This window comes from Equus przewalskii, chromosome 29, assembly GCF_037783145.1.
Source record: "Equus przewalskii isolate Varuska chromosome 29, EquPr2, whole genome shotgun sequence".
Taxonomy (NCBI): Eukaryota; Metazoa; Chordata; class Mammalia; order Perissodactyla; family Equidae; genus Equus; species Equus przewalskii.
This window is the reverse complement of record NC_091859.1, coordinates 38,367,005-38,389,553: the sequence shown is the minus strand read 5'-3', so window position 1 is coordinate 38,389,553 and position 22,549 is coordinate 38,367,005. Positions and strand designations below refer to the sequence as shown.

General features: G+C 52.2%; 1 protein-coding gene across 5 annotated transcripts in view; it reads left to right on the top strand.

The window, feature by feature from the left end:
* Nucleotides 1-16,372, top strand: part of RANGAP1 (Ran GTPase activating protein 1) — a 30,053-nt gene extending 13,681 nt beyond the window's left edge. For 3 of the 5 annotated variants that reach the window (XM_008528063.2, XM_070599535.1, XM_070599534.1), the window contains 11 exons: nucleotides 1,249-1,383; nucleotides 3,802-3,960; nucleotides 5,120-5,233; nucleotides 5,628-5,727; nucleotides 5,813-5,897; nucleotides 6,926-7,121; nucleotides 10,544-10,663; nucleotides 12,290-12,392; nucleotides 13,565-13,653; nucleotides 13,925-14,046; nucleotides 15,323-16,372. In XM_008528063.2, coding sequence (XP_008526285.2) covers nucleotides 1,249-1,383; nucleotides 3,802-3,960; nucleotides 5,120-5,233; nucleotides 5,628-5,727; nucleotides 5,813-5,897; nucleotides 6,926-7,121; nucleotides 10,544-10,663; nucleotides 12,290-12,392; nucleotides 13,565-13,653; nucleotides 13,925-14,046; nucleotides 15,323-15,392 — 1,293 coding nt within the window. In that variant the 3' untranslated portion in view covers nucleotides 15,393-16,372. The remainder of the gene's footprint in view (nucleotides 1-1,248; nucleotides 1,384-3,801; nucleotides 3,961-5,119; nucleotides 5,234-5,627; nucleotides 5,728-5,812; nucleotides 5,898-6,925; nucleotides 7,122-10,543; nucleotides 10,664-12,289; nucleotides 12,393-13,564; nucleotides 13,654-13,924; nucleotides 14,047-15,322) is intronic. The other 2 variants (XM_070599536.1, XM_008528062.2) reach the window with 1 other exon arrangement.
* The last annotated feature ends 6,177 nt before the right edge of the window (nucleotides 16,373-22,549 follow it).

Genomic DNA, 22,549 nt, shown 5'->3' with positions numbered 1-22,549 from the left:
AGATGTGGGCCTGTGCTTGGTAGTTCTCCAGACCCAGAGTCATTCCCAGGTTGGACCTCCTGCAGGAGCTAAGGCCCTCACCATGGTGACCCTACAGGGGAACCAGGGAGAAAGGGGTGTGCTGGCGCCGTTGGTTGCCGTCTCTGCGAAGATTCCTCTGAGGCTCGTCTACAGCAGAAGTCTGCAGTCTCTGCATTCAGCGTGTGCACAACCAGCCACCACCACCTAGAGTCAGGCCGATGGCGGCTCTTATATTCCCCCAGGACAGAGAAATGTGTGCATTTAGAGTGACCCGCCTGCCAGTCGCAGCTCCGCTGGGTATTTGCTGTAGAACGTTGGCCAATTCACTTACCTCTCTGAGCCTCAGCTTCCTCGTTTATAGAGTAAAGCTGATACCACCTGCCTGCCAGGCTCATTTTGAGGTTAAAATGAGGTGTGCAGGTCCCTTTGCAGAGGGTGCCGAGCACCTAGAGGGTGCTCTAGGAAAGTTACTCCTCTCCTGCTGCCCTTGTGAATCTTTTATGTCTTATTTTCAACAAACTCTCTGATTGCCACTGTCCAGCCAACATTTTTGAACTCTTGCTTTGTTAGTGTCACTGATGTAGAAGCTACATCCTGGCACCACACCAAGGACAGGACAAACTGAATTTTGGGTTTTTACTCCCAGCAGCTGAGACCCTGCTGTGTGTGGCTGGCCTGGGCACAGGCCTCTGTCAGATGGGTGCAGTGGGGCCTTGGTCTCCTCAGCCAGCTCCCCTTAGGCACTGGGGACCATGGAGGAGATGCCGGAAGATCTGGGTTCTGGTCTGGAGTCTGCCACTTGCTTAGTGACCATAGGAAACTTTCTGTCCCTCTCTGAGCCTTAGTTTCTTGAGCTGGAAAGTGGGAATCATGATGGTCCCCTCCGGATGGAGGGCTTATGACAGTAAAGTGAGCTGACTGTGAAGCCCGTTCCCTGGGACCTGTCTTAAAGTTGGCCACTCAGTGTTGGTGTCTCCCTTCCTTCTGGGCCTCGGTCTCTCCATCTCTAACATGACGCTAAACCCCGCAGGGTGGTGGGACACACAAATGAAGTGGTAGATGTGAAAGCCCATTGTAAACTGTAAGGTGCTGGGCACATGTGAGCTGTGACTATTGTGCCTTGGAGTGATTCTCTGTCTCCCGTATCCACCACCGGTGGGTGGCGTGGGATGTTGAAGACCAGGGCCTCCTGCCTTAAGCCTGGGCCCCTTGCCTTTTCCCTTACAGATCCTGGCAGCAGCTCTGACTGAGTGTCACCGGAAATCCAGTGCCCAAGGCAAGCCACTGGCCCTCAAGGTTTTTGTGGCTGGCAGAAACCGCCTAGAGAACGATGGAGCCACTGCCTTGGCAGAAGCTTTTGGGGTGAGTGGTTTCTGCCCATCCTGCCCCACCGTGTACTGAAGTGGGCTAAGCTTAGCAGGCTGACAGACCAGCTCTGGAACTTAGCTGAGGGACCTAGGATGAGTAGCCTCTGCTCTCTGAGCCTGCAGGCTCATACTGCAGTGGGGCAGAGTTCCTGTCCTGTGTGTCTGAAAAGTTGCATGACCCACCACTGCAGGTGAATGGGCAGTAGCTCCTTGGAGCACTGTTCGGGAAGATTGTGAGGCTGCTCTGAGCAGGGAGTGACATCTGCCAGGCTCAGGGATGGGAGTGGTGATGCCAGAGCTGTGTAAGTGCTGACCATAGCCTGGCACAGCATTGGCCTGGGCAGGGCTTGCTGAGGGTCGGGGTCTCTGGCCTCTTGTGGGCGGGGCACAGAGATGGAAGTGATCAGACTTGTGCTTGAGACAGGGAGACAGGAGCAGTGGCCCGGGTGCTGGGATGACACGCCCTAGGGTGCCCTTATCCCCTACTCTGCCCTCCCACTCTCCTCCCCACTCCCAGCCGCCCCACCTCCCTCCTCCCAGGACACTGCTGCATTCCTGCTGGTGAGTTCTGTGAGAGTGCTGCAGGTGTCCCCATGGGGTGGGGAACTTTGGGCTTTGTCCCTCTTCTCTTAATTTAAACGTTTTCTTTGGCAAACAGTATTCCAGCAGCATTAACTGTACTCAGGCCAGAGCAGCGTCCCCCATAGTCCTGCCACTTAGGGTGGTCCTCCTGCCGAAGCCTGCCTGCCTCAAGTGGAGAGTGGATGTTGCAGGAAGTGCCCGTATCTCAGTGCACTGCTGGCTGCAGGGGCACTCCTGCCTCCTCCTCTGAGCTGGGGGAACCTTGTTAGCGTCCTGTAAACATCATGACGGTACAGGTTACAGCTTCTCCCTTGGCCTGCTGCCCTTGGCCTGCTGCCCTCAGCGTGCTGGGCATGGGGATACATTGTGGTTGTGCTTGGCCTTCATCAAGAGTGTTCTAGTGCTCTTAGAATGGGGGTCTTATCCTGGGGTCCATAGGATCCCACTAGTCTATGGATAGAGTTCAGGAAGTCTTTGGACACGGATTGGGGGAACATTGCATGATAATTATCAGTAACGTGGCTAAAATGTAGCATTACCTTCCATCGTGAATGTAGACCATAAACAGCAGCTTTAGAGATTTCTGTGACTTTGTTAGCAATAGAAATCACAGATATTGTTGTGTGAAGTTATGGTTGTTACGGATACATAGAAATATTTATGTTTCTCATACGTCATGGTTATGGCAATGGTAGACTTGCTCCTGCGTCTTGCTAGTGACTTAGTAAGATGCAGGTTTATCACTACAGCACATGTTTGGGGATTTTTCTAAGTGTTTTGATAACTCTTCCAATTGAATTGATTTCCTTTGTTATCCTATATAATTTAGCTTAAAATGTAAAAACATTATTCAGGGGAGGGAGCCCAGGGGCTTTACCAGACTGCCTGAAGGGCCCGTGGCACAGAAAATATTAAGAAGCCTGGACTGGTGATGCGCCTCAGCTGGCCTGCCTGTATTTATTTGTGCACCCATCCATGCTGAGCTGGGCATCCCAGGACAACAGAAGGTGCCTAGGTACTGAGTTATACCAGGCCTGGCCTCCATCTCAGGGAGCAGTGGAGATTGGGACGTGGACTGCTTCTGGAGGGCTCAAAGAAGGTGGCTTTGATACTCCAGGGTGCTGAACACCATGATAGAAGGAGGACAGGGTGCTCAGGGGGCACAGAGGAAGAGCACTGGACTGTGCCAGGAGGCGTCCAGGATGCCTTCCTGGGGGAGGAGGCATCCACAGTGAGAGTTGTGGAATCCTTAGGAGTCAGCCTGTCAAGAAAATGCCAACAAATAAGGAGACAGAGTGTTCCAGGCAGAGAGAATGAGGTGTCCAAAGGCCAGATGAAAAAGGGCTAGGTGGGTTAGGGAAGACCCTCCTTACCCCCAAAAAAGGATGTGGCCACCAGTCATATCGTATAAATAGGGCAGGAGCACCCCAAGAAAGAAAGGCCAAGTGGAGCTGCATTCTGTGGAGAAGGGCCATGGCCAGCTACTGGGCCAGAGCCCAGGATCCCCACAGTGCAGAGGAGACCTGACTAAGAAACCTGTGTTTAGAGCTGTATAACTCTGGGCAAGTCACTTAGCCTCTCTGATTCCTATTCTCTACCTGGTGGAGATCCTAATCCCAGGTAGGTCTCCCTCATGTGGTGGTGGAGAGGGTCAGATGCAGCTGTGACCCAAACCCCAAAACATTCACGGATGAGCCCCTGTGCTGACAGCAGCCCCGCCCCATGTCTGGTGTGTAGTGCTGCCCTTCCACCTGCTGGATGTCACTAGCCCTGGGCCTGCCCCTGGTGCTCGGGGCTCACCTCTCTGCCCTCTCTTTCCTGCCCCTCGCAGATCATTGGGACTCTGGAGGAGGTCCACATGCCACAGAATGGGATCAATCACCCTGGCGTCACTGCCCTGGCTCAGGCTTTTGCCATCAACCCGCTGCTGCGGGTCATCAACCTGAACGATAACACCTTCACGGAGAAGGGCGCTGTGGCCATGGCCAAGGTGAGGCGGGCCCGGAAGGCAGAGTCTGGCTGCTGCCTCTGCAGTTTACCCATCGGCAGGTGTCTGCTCTGCCCCTCTCCCTGCCTACGTGGCGTGCCCCCCATGGGTCCAGCCCATGCGAACATGTCCAGAACAGGGCATATCTCACCAGCTCCCCTGTGTCCTCCTTGGGCAGCTCTGAGTGTCTGCGCCGCCCTCATCCTGAGCTGCCCCAGCCATTGGTGCTGGTTTTGTTCTCAGAGGCTGCATGGAAGGCCTCTCCAGCCTGACTGTTATCCTCGTCGAGTCTTTCATCAGCTGTTAGTTGAGCCCCTGTCTAGTGCCCAGCCTTGTACCGAGTGCAGGCCATGCAGAGTTGAGTCAAAGCCTCTGCTTTCAAGGAGCCCCTAGTTCAAAGAGGGAAGGAAATGGCTAATTGATGACACTGCAGGGCTGTGAACACAGTGGCTGGCTGGGTGTTGGGCCTCTGGGTGGGAGGGCTCCACAGCCCCTATCAACCTCACAGGGCTCCATGACCCCACAAAAGGTTAGTCTTGCTACTGTGGGGTGTTAGCAGAGACGTGTACAAGTGTTGGAGACCACACAGGGAGTTCAAATCAGACTTAGAGCAGGCTTCTTGGAAGAGGCCACGTTTTGGCCAAGTTGTACAGGACAAGTGGACTTTCTCTAGACAAAGAGGGTGGGAGCAGTGTTTGAGGCAGAGGCATCAGCAGCATGTGGGAAGGCCCAGAAAGGGGAGGGAGCCTTGCTCGATTGGTCCCGGTTTGAAATGACCAGTGTTCAAGGTATGGTTGAGGGCTGGAGGAGGTGAAGAGAGGGAGGCAAGACCTTATGGCCTTGCTGACTCCTTGAGACTGTTTCCTGTGGGTAATAGGGAGCCATGGGGGCTAGTGACCCATGGAGGGTTTTAAGCAGTGGTGCAATGTGGTCAGATTGATGCTTCAAGAAAATGGTTCTGGCTGTAACATGGGAATAGAAGGCGAGGGTTTAGCCAGAGGCCAGGTCAGCAGGGGGGTGACGAGAACTGATGAGGTTCTGAGGAGGCCAGACTGGACAGAGAAGGACATGGTGTGGTGACTGATACGGGATGTGGTGTCAGACTGTGGAGTACTGGGGTGAGGCCTGCACCCTCACCCTGGCCCTCACTTCCTCCTTGCAGACCCTGAAGTCCTTGCGGCAGGTGGAGGTGATCAACTTCGGGGACTGCCTGGTGCGCTCCAAGGGCGCCGTTGCCATTGCAGATGCCGTCCGCGGGGGCCTGCCCAAGCTGAAGGTGCCGGCCCCGCCGCCTGCTGTCTTCCCTTGGGGTCTAGGCTTCCCCCGCACTCAAGGGTTATTGCCATGGGTGGTGGGGGGGGGGGGCTGGCAGGGGGTCTGGTCTTCAGAGGCAGGTGGGCCTAGGTTCATAGCCCAGTTCTTCCACGTCCTCCCCGTGTGATTCTGTGCAAGTCTCTTCACCTCTCTGACCCTCAATTTCTTCATTTTTAAAATGGGAGGAGAGGAGTGACGGAGGTTATTATAGTATAGTGCAAGTAAACATACTGGCCCATGATTGGGTAAATGGCGTCATCTTTGTCGTTGGTCTTACTCTGTCTGGGTGGAGGACAGAGCCTGCCTTAGTCTCCCGTGGGAAATGGAGGCTTCAGAGTAGGACCTCTTACTTTTAGGAGCTGAACTTGTCATTCTGTGAAATCAAGAGAGATGCTGCTCTGGCCGTTGCTGAGGCTGTGGCGGACAAGGCTGAGCTGGAGAAACTGGACCTCAATGGTAACAGGGGCGGTGACCTTGGCACAGGCCTGCGGGGTGGGCCCTGGTGCCCGTCCTGAGCCTCCATTCCCTCCCCCGCGAGCAGGCAACACCCTGGGAGAAGAAGGCTGCGAGCAGCTCCAGGAGGTGCTGGACGGCTTCAGCATGGCCACGGTGCTGGCGTCCCTCAGGTGGGAACTCCCGGTCAGGGGCTGGTTGTTTCTGCTTTTATTTATCCTAAAAACGTGGGTTGAGGCCTCGTTATGGGTGAGGCGCTGTGCTAGGCATTAGAGATATGGGAATAAGACAAAGTTTGTGACTCATGGGACTTCCCTGTGGCAGCTGAGGGATCAAGGGATGAGACAGAATAATTCAGTTATTGTACGTTCAGCAAAGGGACAGTTAAAGTGCTGCAAGTGGTCTCCCTGTAGAGCAGGTAAGTTGGGGAGGCCTCTGAGGGGACGAGCTTTGGTCTGATGCTGACAGGTAAGGTGGGGTAGTGATGGTGGCTCAGGATTGTTCGTAAAAGCAGTCAGTCTTAGAGAGCGACTCTAGAAAGGAAGAGGTTGATGGAAGAGAGCCACGGATTCCTGGGTTTGCAGAGCCACGTGGAGGCAGGCAGGGCCAGGGCTGCCTCCTCCGTGTGGACCAGAGTCGGTTCAGGCTGTGTACACCCATCTCCATGCACCCCTCTCATCTCCCCATCGGCTTCATTCACTTGTCAGATTCTCACTTGTGTCCCCTGAGTGCTATGCCCTGTGCTGCTGCTAGGAACCAGGGGCGCAAAGATGAGCTCAGGAGCCTCGCTGTCCTGGGGAGATGGAACGGCCTTCTTCGGGGCAAGGAAACCCCGACCCCTCCCTGTAACCGCAGCTTCCTGCGGTCAGTGAGGTGCGGGCATCTCAGCTTAGGCCGTGCTCCTGCCGAGCTCTGGGCCCCAGCTGTGACAGATAGTTTTCTTTCTTTTATTCTGTCTCACCAGTGGGACTTGGGTTCCTTTGGGACAAGGGCGAGATCTGGTTCTTCCTGGGCCACAGACTAGGCTTCCCCTTTCGATTCTGAAATGAATCATGGGCTCCCTGGTGACCCATGTGTCCCCACCCTGGGAGTAGCTGCTACCTTTTGCTGGCTGGGGTCTGTGGGTTCACAGAGCTGGGCCTTGGAGCCAGCGTTGGCCCCTGAGCAGGGAGGGTCTGCTTTAGCCAACTCCCTTCTGCAGTGATGATGAGGGTGAGGATGAAGATGAGGAGGAGGAGGAGGAGGAAGAGGAGGAAGAAGGAGAAGATGAGGAGGAGGAGGAAGAAGATGAAGAAGAGGAGGAGGAGGAAGAGGAGGAGGAAGAAGAGCCACAGCAGCAAGAGCAAGGAGAGGAGTCACCCACACCATCAAGGAAGATTCCGGACCCTACCAGTGGAGTGAGTTCCTTGTTTCCCAGGACCAGAGCCCTGGTCCCCTGAACATGTGCTCTTAAGACATCTTCAAGGGGGTGGTACGTGTGGATGCCACTTAAGCATAGTGGGCACAAACTTTTTTTTAACTTTTTATTAAGATTATGATAGTTGACAACCTTGTGAAATTTCAGTTGTACATTATTGTTTGTCAGTCATGTTGTAGGTGCACCACTTCACCCTTTGTGCCCTCCCCCCACCCCCCCTTTCCCCTGGTAACCACCAATCAGTTCTCTTTGTCTATATGTTAACCTCCACCTATGAGTGGAGTCATACAGAGTTCGTCTTTCTCTCTCTGGCCTATTTCACTTAACATAATACCCTCAAGGTCCATCCGTGTTGTTGTGAATGGGACGATTTTATCCTTTTTTATGGCCGAGTAGTATTCCATTGTATATATATACCATATCTTCTTTATCCAGTCATCAGTTGATGGGCACGTAGGTTGCTTCCACGTCTTGGCTATTGTAAATAATGCTGCAATGAACAGAGGGGTGCATGGGACTTTTGGAATTGCTGATTTCAGGTTCTTAGAATAGATACCCAGTAGTGGGATGACTGGGTCGTATGGTAGTTCTATTTTTAATTTTTTGAGGAATCTCCATACTGTTTTCCATAGTGGCTGCACCAGTTTGCATTCCCACCAACAGTGTATGAGGGTTCCCTCTTCTCCACAACCTCTCCAACATTTGTCACTTTTTGTTTTGGTTATTTTTGCTGACAGGTATAAGGTGATATCTTAGTGTAGTTTTGATTTGCATTTCCCTGATGATTAGTGATGATGAGCATCTTTTCATGTGTCTATTGGCCATCCATAGACCTTCTTTGAAGAAATGTCTCTTCATGTCCCCTGCCCAGTTTTTGATTGGGTTGTTTGATTTTTTGTTGTTGAGCTGTGTGAGTTCTTTATATATCATGGAGATTAACCCTTTGTCAGATATATAACTTGTAAATATTTTTTCCCAATTAATGGGTTGTTTTTTTGTTTCAATCCTGTTTTCCCTTGCCTTTAAGAAGCTCTTTAGTCTGATGAAGTCCCATTTGTTTATTCTTTCTATTGTTTCCCTTGTCTGAGAAGACATGGTGTCCGAAAAGATCCTTTTGATACTGATGTCAAAGGGTGCACTGCCTATATTTTCTTCTAGAAGCCTTATGGTTCTAGAAGGACCATAATCTTTAGGTCTTTGATCCATTTTGAGTTTATTTTTGTGAATGGTGAAAAAGAATGGTCAATTTTCATTCTTTTACATGTGGCTGTCCAGTTTTCCCAGCACATTTGTTGAAGAGACTTTCTTTTCTCCACTGTATGCCCTTAGCTCCTTTGTCGAAGATTAGCTGTCCATAGATGTGTGGTTTTATTTCTGGGCTTTCAATTCTGTTCCATTGATCTGTCCATCTGTTTTTCTACCAGTACCATGCTGTTTTGATTACTGTAGCTTTGTAGTATGTTTTGAAGGATTATGATGCCTCCAGGTTTGTTGTTTTTTCTCAGGATTGCTTTGGCAGTTCGGGGTCTTTTGTTGCCGTATAAGAATTTCAGGATCCTTTGTTCTATTTTTGTAAAGAATGTCATTGGGATTCTGATTGGGATGGTGTTGAATCTGTAGATTGCTTTAGGTAGTATGGACATTTTAACTATGTGTATTCTTCCAGTCCATGTGCACGAAATGTCTTTCCATCTCTTTATGGTCATCATCAGTTTCTTTCAGGAAAGTTTTGTAGTTTTCGTTGTATAGGTCTTTCACTTCCTTGGTTAAATTTACCCCAAGGTATTTTATTCTTTTTGTTGCAATTGTGAATGGGATTGTGTTCTTGAGTTCTTTTTCTGTTAGTTCATTGTTTGAGTATAGAAATGCTACTGATTTACATATGTTGATTTTATACCCTGCAACTTTGCTGTAGCTGTTGATTGTTTCTAATAGTTTTCTAATGGATTCTTTGGGGTTTTCTATGTATAAGATCATGTCGTCTGCAAATAGCGAGAGTTTCACTTCTTCATTGCCTATTTGGATTCCTTTTATTTCTTTTCTCTGCTGAATTGCTCTGGCCAAAACCTCCAGTACTGTGTCGAATAAGAGTGGTGAGAGTGGACACCCTTGGTCTTGTTCCTGTTCTCAGAAGGATGGCTTTCAATTTTTGCCCATTGAGTATGATGTTAGCTATGGGTTTGTCATATATGGCCTTTATTATGTTGAGGTACTTTCCTTCTATACCCATTTTATTGAGAGTTTTTATCATAAACAGGTGTTGGATCTTGTCGAATGCTTTCTCTGCATCTATTGAGATGATCATGTGGTTTTTGTTTCTCATTTTGTGGATGTGGTGTATCACGTTGATTCACTTGCGGATGTTGAACCATCCCTGTGTCCCTGGTATGAATCCCACTTGATCGTGGTGTATGATCTTTTTAATGTATTGCTGTATTCGGTTTGCCAAAATTTTGTTGAGGATTTTTGCATCTATGTTCATCAGTGATATTGGGCTGTAGTTTTCCTTCTTTGTGTTGTCCTTGTCAGGTTTTGGGATCAGGGTGATGTTGGCTTCGGCACAAACTATTTTTGATTGCATGCTCCTATGAGTGAAAAAGAAAATCATCCCAATGTATTTATATTTGTATTTAAATCAGCATAGATGTGTTTATTCATTTATAAATTGCAACATGAGTGTAACATATAATGCTGCATTGTGTATATTATAAAACATATGTAAGTATTTCTAAAAGAATAGAGTAAAAAAAATAAGCATAAGTAGAAATTATTTTTCCTACCCATCTTGGTGACTGGTAGAGACAGCCCCCCGTTGCAGAGACTGGCTGGGACCGTGTCCCAGCTTGGACACTTGATGTCCCTTGAGTGGCCAGGAGGCTGATGGAGTAGTCAGGGCTGCCTTGTCTGTTCCTCATAGGTTCCCGAATAAAGCTTCTGGAGAACTTTGGGTTGGACAAGGACCCCCACACTGATGTTGAATTTGGCTTCTTTTCCGGTTTTCTAGAAGCAGTTCAATAAATAGCTAGATGGTGGTAGTTTTTCTGTAGGCATCTCCGGTGCTCACCAGCAGTGCTTATCCAGGTTGAATCAGTTCCTCGTGGGGTCCGCTTTAGCCCTACGTGCCTCTTGAGTCGTTTTGGGGCAGTGCGTGTCCTGGCGAGGATCCACTTGCCACGCCAGGCTCTCGGAGTCTCAGGCAGATGGCTCGCCCCCACCCCAAAGGCTCCTGTCCTAGCAGCCAGCCAGGGCCAGCACCTGTGGGCCCTCCACCCCATGGGGAACTGAGTAGGAAGAAGAATTCTAGACTCTGAGCCTTGACTGACTAGAGTGAAGGGCGCGTGTTCTGGGTGAGGAGTCTGGGTTTGGACCTCTACAAAGCTACCTGTGCCGCCCGTCCCTTAGGAACCAGCTCCCGTGCTGTCCTCCCCACCTCCCGCAGACGTCTCCACCTTCTTGGCTTTCCCCTCTCCGGAGAAACTGCTGCGCCTCGGGCCCAAGAGTTCTGCGCTCATAGCCCAACAGGTAACAGCGTTTCTGACTCCAAACCTGCCTGCGCCGTGGCTGCTGGAGCTGCCAGAGCAAAGGGACAAGCAGCGTGGAATTGGGAGGGGACGCTGTCAGCTTAGGGTGCAGGGGCGCTGCCAGGTGGCTTTTTTCTAATATGTAGACGTGTAAATGAGTGTGACCATGCTGTCCATCTCTGGTTGCGGATGGCTGCACCCACTGCGAACACGCTTGGGCTGCGAGGAAGGGCAGACCTGCTGCCTTGTGACGCCTGGAATGGAGAAGTTTTCCCGGGACTCTCCTGTGCACACACGCACCCAGGCTTTCCTCTGCACGTCCTGTAGGTCCAGCTGCATCTAGGATAGCCATCCTGCCCAGGGCCCCTGTGGAGGTCACATGCTCACGTACTCTTGCCCCAGCCTCACTTGTTTGTTCATTCATTCATTCCCTCATTCAGTCTGAGATGATTCTCAAGCTTGTTGAGCACCTCTTGTCTGCTGGGCACTATTCTGAGTACTTGGGCATGCTTTTTTTGTTGTTGTTTTTTGCTGAGGAAGATTCACCCTGAGCTAACATCCCTGAAAATCTCCCTCTATTTTTTTAGTATATGGGCCTCCAGCACAGCATGGCCACTAACAGAGCGGTGTGGGTCCACACCCAGGAACTGAACCCAGGCCGCCGAAGCAGAGTGTGCTGAGCTTAACCAGTAGGCCATGAGGGCTGTCTCTGGGCATGATTTTATTTAACCCTCTTGGCAACCCGACATGTAGACATGTTGCTCTCATTTTCCAGATGAGAAAACTGAAGCTCAAAGAGGTTAAATGGTAAATACAGAGAACTAAAACAGGCTGCTCCCAGAGCTGGCTCCGTGGTGGCCAGTTTCCTTTATGTTTATCTGTACTTTCTTTTCATGATAAATGAGGTTATCTGATACAAACTGTTAGTGGTCCAGCTTTTCATTTAATACCGTTTTTGGGGGCTGGCCTGGTGGCACAGTGGTTAAGTTTGTGTGCTCCACTTCAGCGGCCTGGGGTTCATGGGTTTGGATCCTGGGCGTGGACCTACGCACCACTCATCAAGCCATGCTGTGGCAGCATCCCACAAACAAAATAAAAGAAGATTGGCACAGATGTTAGCTCAGTGACAATCTTTCTCAACCAAAAAGAGGAATATTGGCGACAGGTAGTAGCTCAGGGCCAGTCTTCCTCACTAAAAAACAAACAAAAAACCGTTTTTTGTTTTCTTCTGTCAGTAAAACTCTTTTCATGCCCTTTACCCCCAGAGTGGACGTAGCACTTAAGCAAGCCACTGTTTCTGGACATTCACATTGTTTCCACTTTTGTCTGTGAAGTGAAGTTGAGGTAAACTTCCTTACATTCTGGATTATTTCCTCAGGTTAGATTACACGAAAGCTCACTGGGTCACAGAGAGAATGGTTTGTAGCGCTTCTTCACTCGCGCTCTCTGTCCTGCACACCTCCTGTGGGCCAGGCCCGGGCCAGGCTCTGAGGGGACAGCATGGGGCGAGGCAGGACCTGTCCTTGCCCACCAGAGGCCTATGTCTTGCCAAGGCCTATCTCCACCGTGTGCCAAAGCCCTAGTGGCCTGGCCTCTGGTGACCAGCCATTGTCTCCTGTGTCCTCAGACTGACACATCTGACCCGGAGAAAGTGGTCTCCGCCTTCCTGAAGGTGTCCTCTGTGTTCAAGGACGAAGCCAGCGTGAGGACGGCAGTGCAGGAGGCAGTAGGTAACATGGGGAGGGTGGGGCTTGGATGCCTCCTGCTGTAGGGCCGGAGGACATTTGTGGTGGCCGGAGCCCCTCTGTTCCTGTGCTGAAGTGTGGACTGCTCTCCGGCCCCTCCTACCTGTTCTTTTGCTGGGTTCTTGCCATAGGCAGGCTGGCTGTTCTCTGTTTTTTGTAGATGAGGAAACTGAGGCCTTTCCCAGAGCCGTACAGCTCTGTACAGTTAGAGCCCAGGCCGGGTGGCATCCGGCACAGCAAGACCAGACGGCCACAGCCCCCAGGCCTCCGTGAAGGTGGTCCTCTCAGGGAGGCAGGAGGATGAGAGCTGAGCCTTTGTCCCCACCTCTGAGCCTCTGCGCACGTGGTCCTCTCCACCTGGCAGTCCCTGCAGTGATGCCTGCCTTCCCCGTATCTTTCCTGAGGCTCCCCAGGGTCTCTGTTCCACCTCCCCCAAGCCCTGTCACCTCCCTCTCTCACCACCCCATTCTCTCAGTTACCTCCATTATAGCACCTGCCACCTTGTGTGGGCCAGGTGTGGCTGGGTAGAGAGAGGAGGACGGGCCCTGCAGGTGAGGGCACAGCACGTGGAAAAAGGGAGAAAGGAGTGGGAACGCATGTGATGCTTTCTCCTGCATTGGAGCACTGTGGGCAGCATTGAGGGTAGGCCGGTGAGGGCCCGGTGGGAGTCTCCAGGTCTGCTCCCTGAGATCCAGCCCTGGGGGCATTTGTGGTAACAAGTTACGTGAATTCTGTTCCCCAGAAGTGCCCAGCACAGAAGCGAGTGCCCTCGGCAGTCCTGCAGGCCCTTGGCCGCTCCTCCTTCCCTTCCCCATTCATTCCCCCTCTTCATTCCCCCTCGCCTCTTAAATGGCAGAAACCTCCCCCAGGGTGATCCGCCTCGCTGGGTCTCCGCCCCAGCTGTGTGAGGTCCCTGTTTTAATGTGTGAGGCCGGACAGGGAAGGGACCAAGGCATCCCAGCCGGTAGGTCGAGCCCTTCCCTGGTGCTAACGTCTCCTCAGTCTGGTATCTCTGCCCACGTCCTCCCTCCTGTGTTCATCTCCTGATGAGGGCAGGAGCAGGACCCAGCCTGTGTGCAGGGGCTGCGTGCCCCTTGGCCTGTGACCAGCCCTTTGTCACAGCAAGCACCCTGCTCCATGCTCCTTCTGCCTTGCAGATGCCTTGATGAAGAAGGCCTTCAGCTCATCCTCCTTCAACTCCAACGCCTTCCTCACCAGGCTCCTCATCCACATGGGTCTGCTCAAGGTGCGGCCAGAAGGAAGGGAGGGAGGGAGTGCACCAGAGGTTGCTCTGGCCACACCCACTAGCCCCGTCCCACACCTCAAGTCCTCTCCGGGCCCGTCACCCACGCTGTCCCTGGGCCTAGGTCTGCTTAAGCAGCCTCGGTCTTCATGAAGGAATTCAGCTTGACCTTGACTGTGGAGCTCTCTCGGCAGGAGCGGAATGGTAGAGACCTAGGCCCCCCAGGTAACCTCGAAGCTCACCCTGCCTTCTGCGCTGTGTGTTCCCCTTGCAGAGTGAAGACAAGATCAAGGCCATTGCCAACTTGTATGGCCCGCTGATGGCGCTGAACCACATGGTGCAGCAAGACTACTTCCCCAAGGCCCTTGCACCCCTGCTGCTGGCATTCGTGACCAAGTGAGTGTGCCCTCATCAGCTCACGTGGCGGCTGCCTGCACACGCAGGCCCCTGCTCAGCTGAGGCTTCCCTGGCCTGGTCACTCGGGCTTGTCAGAGGCCCTCACGCCTCCTGGGCTCTCGGCATCTGTGTTTGGGTCTCACCACCCCTCTGAGGCCTCCTCCCCTGTGCCCAGCTGAGGACACGGGGCTCAGGGACAGTGTCTTCCCATGAGAGAGACAGAGGACTTGTAACGGCCCCCGTTTCCCAGAGGAGGAACTGACTTTCCAGGTTAGTTAAGGCGTTTGCCCTCGGTCACGCTGCTGATGGAGTCTTGCGCTCAGTGATGTCTCTGGGAGCAGTTCTCTGACCATTCCCTCAGCAACCTAGACCAAAGGACCCTGGGCACGTCAGCCTTCTGCAGCGACAGGCCCTCCTCTGGGGACGCTAAATGTTCAGAGACATGGAGACCTTGGCCTTGTTCTGGAGGGTCCTGGGCCATGGTGGGGCAGTGGCCGCAGTTGTGCAACGAGGAGCCTCTAGACCCTGGCCCACCAACGATGGGCTGGGAGGCTCGTCTCCTGTTCTCATTGAGGCCCTGTGTGGCCCCCCAGCCAGCCTCTGGCCTTTCTCAGGCCTCAGTCTCCCCATTTGCCCAACAGAGTGAGTATGTAGTGACATGCATGTCCCTCTTCCCTCAACTCCTGGCCAAATGGTCTGGGATCCCAAGGCCAGCCTGGACCAGGTGAGGTGTCCATGGGCTGTGGGTCCTGGCTGTGCCCCACACTCGCCCATGCCCCCAGGTGTCTTGCCTCAGTTTCTTTCTCTTCATTGAGACCAATGATCTTGATGATTACAATGGCCAGCCCATTACTTGTGAGCGCCCACGTGGGACTCCAGTGGCCCAGTCTTACTTGTCCACTAGTGGCTGCTGAGAGCTCCCTGACCCTATGTCCACTGGAAGGGCCCTTGGAGAAGCTGTCTGGTGGAGAGCAGAGGCTCAGATTCCTGACTGGGCAGGCCTGCATTCCGGCCAGCTCTGGGCCATGCGGCCTTGGGAGCATTGCCCACCTCTCTGAGCCTCACTCACTCCCCACCCCTGATATGCAGAAGTTGGAGTCTAACATCTCCTTTGCCAAAGTCATTGTGAAATTCACAAAAATTGAGTCTGGCACATTTGTAGCCTCAAAAATGGCCCCCACTCCCTCTTCACAGTTGGAAATGGGCCCTGCTGCAGCTTGAGCTCCCCAGGCCCCTGCCGTGTGTGCCCTGCCCACTGACCCTTCTTTCCCCACAGGCCCAATGGCGCCCTGGAATCCTGCTCCTTTGCCCGCCACAATCTGCTGCAGACGTTGTACAAGGTCTAGACGCGAAGCGGCCTCCCCCGTCCCTTGGCCTGGACCAGTGACTTGGGAAGGGACTCGGATGAAGGACTCTGGCCGTAGGCAGGGAGGGTCTTTGTCATGTCAGTCCCCCGAGGATGTATGTTGGTGTGGTGCTCGTGCAGGTGTGTGCTTCATGTCGGGGTTTGAGTTTTTAATGTCTCTGCTGGACTGGCCCTGGTCTCGCTGGAGGGGAGCTGGCCCCCTGGCGGGAGGGCTGTGAGCTGCTCTGCCATTAAACTCACCACCACCTGAGGGCTCCCCGCTGTTCTGTGCCTCAGGCTCCAGGCCCTGGTGGCTGTCCCCACCCACCTTGCCTGCCCTACCCTCCTGGGCTGCCCCAGGGCCTGGGTAGCAGTTGTCCGTGTGCTGTTCTCTCCCCCCGTGTTGTGGCTGGGCTGTGTTTCCTGCCCCACCTGGGGCCACTCACTCGGTGGCTTGCTTCCTTTCCCCAAGCCCTGGTCCTGCACCCACTGCTGTCCTCTCTGTCCCCACCATCCATCTCTGCTATGCTGACCCCTAAGCCTGAGGGTCAGAGACTGCCGCAGGTGGGGCCATGGAGTGTTCAGCCGAGGGCAAGACCCTGGCACCCACACCACATGGACAGAAAGAGAAGCCAGTGGGCAGACACCAAAGGGTCTTGGAGCTGGAGTTGCCTGCCCGGTGCTGGCTCTGGATGCAGAGGGACCCTCCTCTGGCTGCTGAGGAGACGTCTGTGACTGGTCTGGCGGCCGAGCTGGAGGAGGCACCTTGGCAGGTCCAAACCTGTTCTCCAGCCTGGGGGCGGGGCAGGGCCCACTGGTGCCTGAGCTGCATCTCGGGCGCTCTTACAGGACCTGGGCAGGGGCAGGTGGGGACTGGGCTGGACTGCAGGTGCCCCGCCACGCCCTGCGCGTTCCCCCTTGTGCTCTTTGTGCGTCTGGGCTGTGCCCAGGGCTTCACAAATAAAGTTGTGTGTGGCAGCAGCGAAGACTGAGAAACCTTTCACCTTAAAGTGGGCCGTTCTCATACCCAAAGTCCCACCTCAGGCCGGACACAGTGGCCCAGCCCCAGTCTGTGAGGGGCGGTCCATCTTGCAGAAGAGCCCCTGTGCCACCCTTACCTCATCACCAGGGGCGGGCCTCTCCTCCCAGGCCCTGACGCTTCCTCTGTGTGGGCATGCCTGCTCCCCTCTCACAGCTGGGCGGGTGATGCCCAGAGGTCAGGTAGGGTGGTGGGATCTCGCTCCCTGGGCTCTTGAGGTCCTGAGTTGGGGCCTGTGTGACCGGCCTGGCCCCACCTCACCATGCTTTATGCAGCCTTGGGCTGTGTTTCCGCTGGCCTGCATTGTTCCGTTTATGGACCTGGGTCTGGCTACCGAGCTCACATCACCGGGTTGGGCTTGGCTGGGAAGTCACCCCAGGACATGTGGCCATAGGGCCTCCAGCAGAGGGTACCTCCCTTGGAGTCTTTCCCTCACAGTGCCACCCATAGTATTAGGACAGCCCAGCAGACCCTCCTTCCTGCCTCCCCGGGACAGCAGGCACATGTCGGGAGCCTGCGTCTCCCACAGGAACGAAGAGGTCCCTCCAAGGTTTCTTAGAGGGCAGCGTTTCCTTACTGGCTGTGGACCTCTTGGGCGACATCTTTCTTGGTCAGGTGGCGGAGGAGATGCCTCACCTTCCTCCCCATACAAGGTGATGTGGCAGGAGGCAGGTGGAGGTTTGACCAACTCCAACCCCTAGTCTCCTTGCCAGCCCTGTTCTGAGCTCTGGGGCCAGAGGTGCTGCCTTTGGGGAGCCCCCAGTCTGGTGCAGACCCACAGTCATGGCCCAATGTGAGCAGCGAGGTCAGGAAGGCCATCAGGATTTAGGGATACAGGACCTGGGTCTTGAAGTTCAAATAGGACTTCTCACCAGTGATATTTGACAGATGGACACACTGAGGCTCAGGCCTGAGTAGGGTCCTGTGCAAGGTTCTCTGGCCTGCCTGTTCTTTCCCTCCAGGCTGCCTGGGCTGGCCTTTGCTCCCTCCCAGGTAATACCCGTGCAAGCTTCAGTTCAGACTGAGGGGAGAACCATAGCTCCCACTTAACCTCATGACGGGCTAGCAGTGCCCGGCTCCTCGAACCCGCATGCCGAGGAGGATCCTGTTGGTCCCAAGAGTTCAGGCTTCTGACTGCCCAGCCCCACTCAGTCCTTCAGACCAGCTCAGAGGTCAGGATGCCTGACCAGGTCCAGGTGCAAGGCAAGGTCCAGCGGCTCTAACCTGCCACTTACTGAGACACCTGCAGCCTTTGCAGTTTCCCCCCAGACTCAAGTGCTCCTAACTGCAGCCAGCCCTGAGATGATCCAGGCTCCAGGTCCCTGAGCACCGTGATTTGGGGTCTGTAAGATCATAGTTGCCTCAGCCAGGGCAGCCTGGGCCCGCCGACATGTGAAGGGCCTGCTCAGCACCAGGCTGTTCCCACTAAAGGGAGCTCCACCACAACTTAGCTAAACCAGCGGTTCCGCTCAGAAGTCAGACTAGAAAACCCCCAGCAGCGTGGTTGTGGGTGCTCCTAGCAGCACTTCCTGCTAGCAAGAAGGTAGAAACGTTCAGAGGCCAAGACCAGGAAAACAGATCAAGTGCAAAGCCACGCAGTGTAACATTACACAGCAGCGCAAACGTGTCAGCCAGGGCTGTGTGTGTCCAGCGCGCACCGTGGATGAATCAATAGTGGTGTCCAGTGAAGAAAATCTCGCAGTGCGGTGCCATTCGTTCAAAAGCACGTCAACTAAACGTGTTGAAGCACACGTATGTATGTGGTAAGCGGTGTGCAGGGTGGAGTCTGTCTAGGGAAGGCAGGGCACAGGGCGGGGTGGAAGCAGCAAGCATTCGAAGTGATCGGAGTCCAGCCATCAAGAGCCACGTTGTTAAAAAGAGGAAATGAAATGCAGGACAGCATTTTTGACATTAAAAGCACAAGCTATAAGGAAATTTGCCTGTGTCAAAAAGTGACAGTGACCAAGAAATACCATAAAAGTGAAGACAGGGTGATGGAGTAGAAAGAGACATTGCAGCACCGACGGCATGAAGGGTTAGCGTTGAGAACGTCCCTCCAAATGAAGGCCAGGCGAAGGATGGGAGCAGCAGGTCTCGGGAGAAGACACGAGGAAAGCAAACCCAGAAAGCGTTCAGCTCGCTGGCAGTCAGGGAAAGAGTCGTAAAGCCACGCAGATAGCACTTCAGACCACACTAGCAAATGTCATTAAGAGAGGTGACACCAGGAAAGACCTGGATCTGTTACATGGTGTACTCAGTGCAGGGCTGGAGGGATGTCAAACCAATAAAGCCCCTTTAGAGAGCAGTTTGGCACATACTGAAAAAGTGAAAACGCCTGTAACCTGCAACCCCCAAATCCCATTTCTGAGGATCCACTTTAGAGAAACCGTTGTCCACGTGCACGAAGAGACAAGTACAAGGGCAGCTTAATGAGGGATACCAGGAAATTAAGAAATAACCTGTGTCCATCGGTAGAAGAATGATTAAATTATGGCATGTGTATGCAGTGAGAGAAGATGCAGAAGCTACTTGCATCCACAGGAATAAATCTTGAAAACAAGTTTGCAAAAAAAAATGTGGTTTAATACACTAGAGAAACTTAATGCCATATATATACATACTACTTCATGAAAGTGGCCTCTGGATAGAGAGGGAGGGAGAGAGTGAGCGGGTGGAGAAACCAAGGGGCTTCAACTGACTGTGATCCCCCTTCTGGGTGTGTACCTGAAAGAAGTGACAGCAGGGTCTCCAGCAGATAGTCGTACACCCGTGTTCACAGCAGCAATACAATAGCCTAGAGGTGGCAAAAAACCAAGTGTCGATGAGCAGATGAATGGATAAATTGTGCTATATGTTTGCAATGGAATATTATTCAGCCATAAAAAGGAGTGAAATTATGACACATACTGCATAGATGAGCCTTGAAACATTATGCTTAGTGAAATAAGCCAGACGTGAAAGGACAAATCGTGTATGATTCCAGTCACGTGAGGTATCCAGAATAGGCAAATTCATAGAAAGCAGAAGGGAGGTTTGGGACCAGCCCAGTGGCGCAGCAGTTAAGTTCACACGTTCTGCTTCTCAGCAGCCCAAGGTTTGCCAGTTCGGATCCCCAGTGCGGACATGGCACCACTTGGCAAAAGCCATGCTGTGGTAGGTGTCCCATGTATAAAGTAGAGTAAGATGGGCATGTATGTTAGCTCAGGGCCAGTCTTCCAAAAAGAGGAAGATTGGCAGTAGTTAGCTCAGGGCTAATCTTCCTCAAAAAAAAAAAAAAAGGTTACCAGGAGCTGCAGGGAGGGAGGAATGGGGAGTCAGTGTCTAATGGGTACAGAGTCTCTGTTCAGGATGATGGAAAAGTTCTGGGAATGGATAGTGGTGATAGCTGCATAGTATTGTGAATGTACTTAATGCCACTGAATTGTGCACTTAAACATGGTTAAAATGGTAAGTTTTATATATATTTTACCACAATAAAAGAATCCTCAATGTAAAAGACAAAACTAGATATTTGGGAATACAGTGTAGATGAGTATCTTCAAGACCTTGGGAGTAAGGAAAAGAGTGAATTAAGCTCCTTGTTTTACCATTATTGTGGAGTATTCATTGTAGGGTAATGTATGCTATGTAGCACTGAGAACAGGTTTCTGTTTATTGAGGCATCATTAAGGGAGTAAAAAGGCAAGTTGCAGAGAGGGAGAATATAATTGCAATATATTTTAAAATAACTCATTCAGGGGGCCGGCCCCGTGGTCGAGTGGTTAAGTCCGAGTGCTCCGCTTTGGCGGCCCAGGGTTTCGCTGGTTTGGATCCTGGGCGCGGACCTAGCACCGCTCATCAAGCCATGCTGAGGCCATATGCCATAACTAGAAGGACCCACAACTAAAATACACAACTATGTATTGGGGGTTTTGGGGAGAAGGAGGAAAAAAAATTAACTCATTCAGAATATGTAAAGAGCTACAAATTAATAAAGACAATAGAAGAACAAGCAAAAGGCTCAAATGGGCACTTCACAGAACACATGAAAAGGGGCTTAATGTCATTAGTAGTCTTCACAGAAATGCATATTAATATTAAAACCACCCTATGTTACCATCGTACCCTCACAAGAATGGCTGAAGTACAAGAGACAGACAACACTAAGCATTGGTGGGAATGTGGAGCAACTGGAACTCACGCACTGCTGGCGAGCGTGTAAACTGGCCCAACCACCTCGAGGATCTCTGTGGCGGTGTCCAGTGAAGCTGCAAGTAAGCATATGCTGAGACCAGCACTCCCACCCCTGGGTGTGTCACTGCAGAAATGGTGGTGGTGTGTCACCAAGAGGCACGTGCAGGCATGGTAATCAGCACTCTTCACAGTAGCCGCACTCTGGAAACCACCCAAATGTCCGTCAGGAGTGGGACAGATAGATTAACTGTGGTGCAGTGAGGCACCAAGAAGGCGGAGGTGGGAATGCTCCACCCAAGCGGGGAGGGACACTTTAGCATTGCCAGTGCGTGATGACAAAAGCAGGCCAACTCTCAGTCGCTTCCATTGTCTTTAAATCCCCTGCCGAGGGAACACTCCCTTAGTGCCTGCATCTGAGGCAAATCGCTCTCTTGCCTCTGCCCTGTGCCACTGTTGTGGGATAGTTAAAGAATGGAATGCTGGAATGCTACATAAAAATGAAAATGAACAAATTTAAACAATACGCATCATGAATGAATCTCACACACATAATCTTGAGTGAAAAAGCCAGACATAAGAGTACACGCTGTGGTCCCATTGATACGGAATTTGCTGAGTGAAATAAAGCACATGGACAAGTCTCTGTGTGGTGTGTTATAAAAACAAACTGAATAACAAAAGATAGAATCCATCAGAAACACAGATCTGAACAATTATAGGAGACGTAAGTGTCTGCTATGGTCTAGATGAATTATTTCATTTTAAAAATGCATGTGTGGGGCCGATCCCATGGCCAAGTGCTGGCGTTTGCACACTCCACTTTGGCAGCCTGGGCTTCTTCGCCGGTTCAGATCCTGGGCTCAGGCCGGCACACTGCTTGTCGGGCCATGCTGTGACAGCGTCCCACATAAAAGGACTAGAGTGACTTACAATTAGGATATGCAACTATGTATGGGATCGGGGAGAGAAAAAATAAAGGAAGATTGGCAACGGATGTTAGCTCAGGGCCAGTCTTCCTTACCAGAAAAAATGCATGTGTTCCCAGGAAGATAAATATTTGGATATTCTTTTTTTTTTTTTTAAAGATTGGCATCTAAGCTAACAACTGTTGCCAATCTTCTTTTTTTTTTTTCCTGCTTTTTCTCCCCAAATCCTCCCAGTACATAGTTGTATATTTTAGTTGTGGGTCCTTCTAGTTGTGGCATGTGGGATGCCACCCCAGCATTGCCTGAAGAGCGATGCCACGTCCATGCCCAGGATCCAAACTAGCAAAATCCTGGGCTGCCGAAGCAGAGTGTCCGAACTTAACCACTCGGCCATGGGGCCAGCCCCCTGGATATTCTTTGCAACACTGTTTGTAGTAACAAAAAATTGGAGGCAACAGAGATTACTGGATAAGTAAAATCGACGCATTCCTGCAGTGGAATACTATACAACAGTCAAAACGAATGCATATGACTGAGGATCAGCTTGGATGACCCCCAATAATCTGAAGTTGAGTGACAAAAACAAAATTGCAGGCTATTGTATGTACAGTGTTAAATGTATGTAGATGTTCAATGTATGTGAATGTGTAATAAGCTCAAAGAGAACAGAGGTAATGGTTCTGGAGCGCCTGCTGGGTGTCGGGTGCCCACCTGAACCCCCAGGGCAACCCTATGGGCTAGTTACTAATACTGTTTTTTCTCAGAGTAGGAAACTGAGCCTTGGTGAGGTGCAGCCCAGCCAGGAGAGAGCCCTGGTCTGGGACCCACTGGGCAGCCCATCATGCCCCTCCCTGCCGGGCTGGCCCAAGGACTGGCTGCCCAGGGACTGGCTGCTCCCAGGCCTGGGCCATGATCCTGAGCTGGCGCCAGGCAGGAGGCCCTGTAACTCCAGCGCTGCTTCCGCCCCTGCCCGCCCCTCCTTCACCTCAGCCTGGCCTGGTCTGCCCACAATGCCTCCCA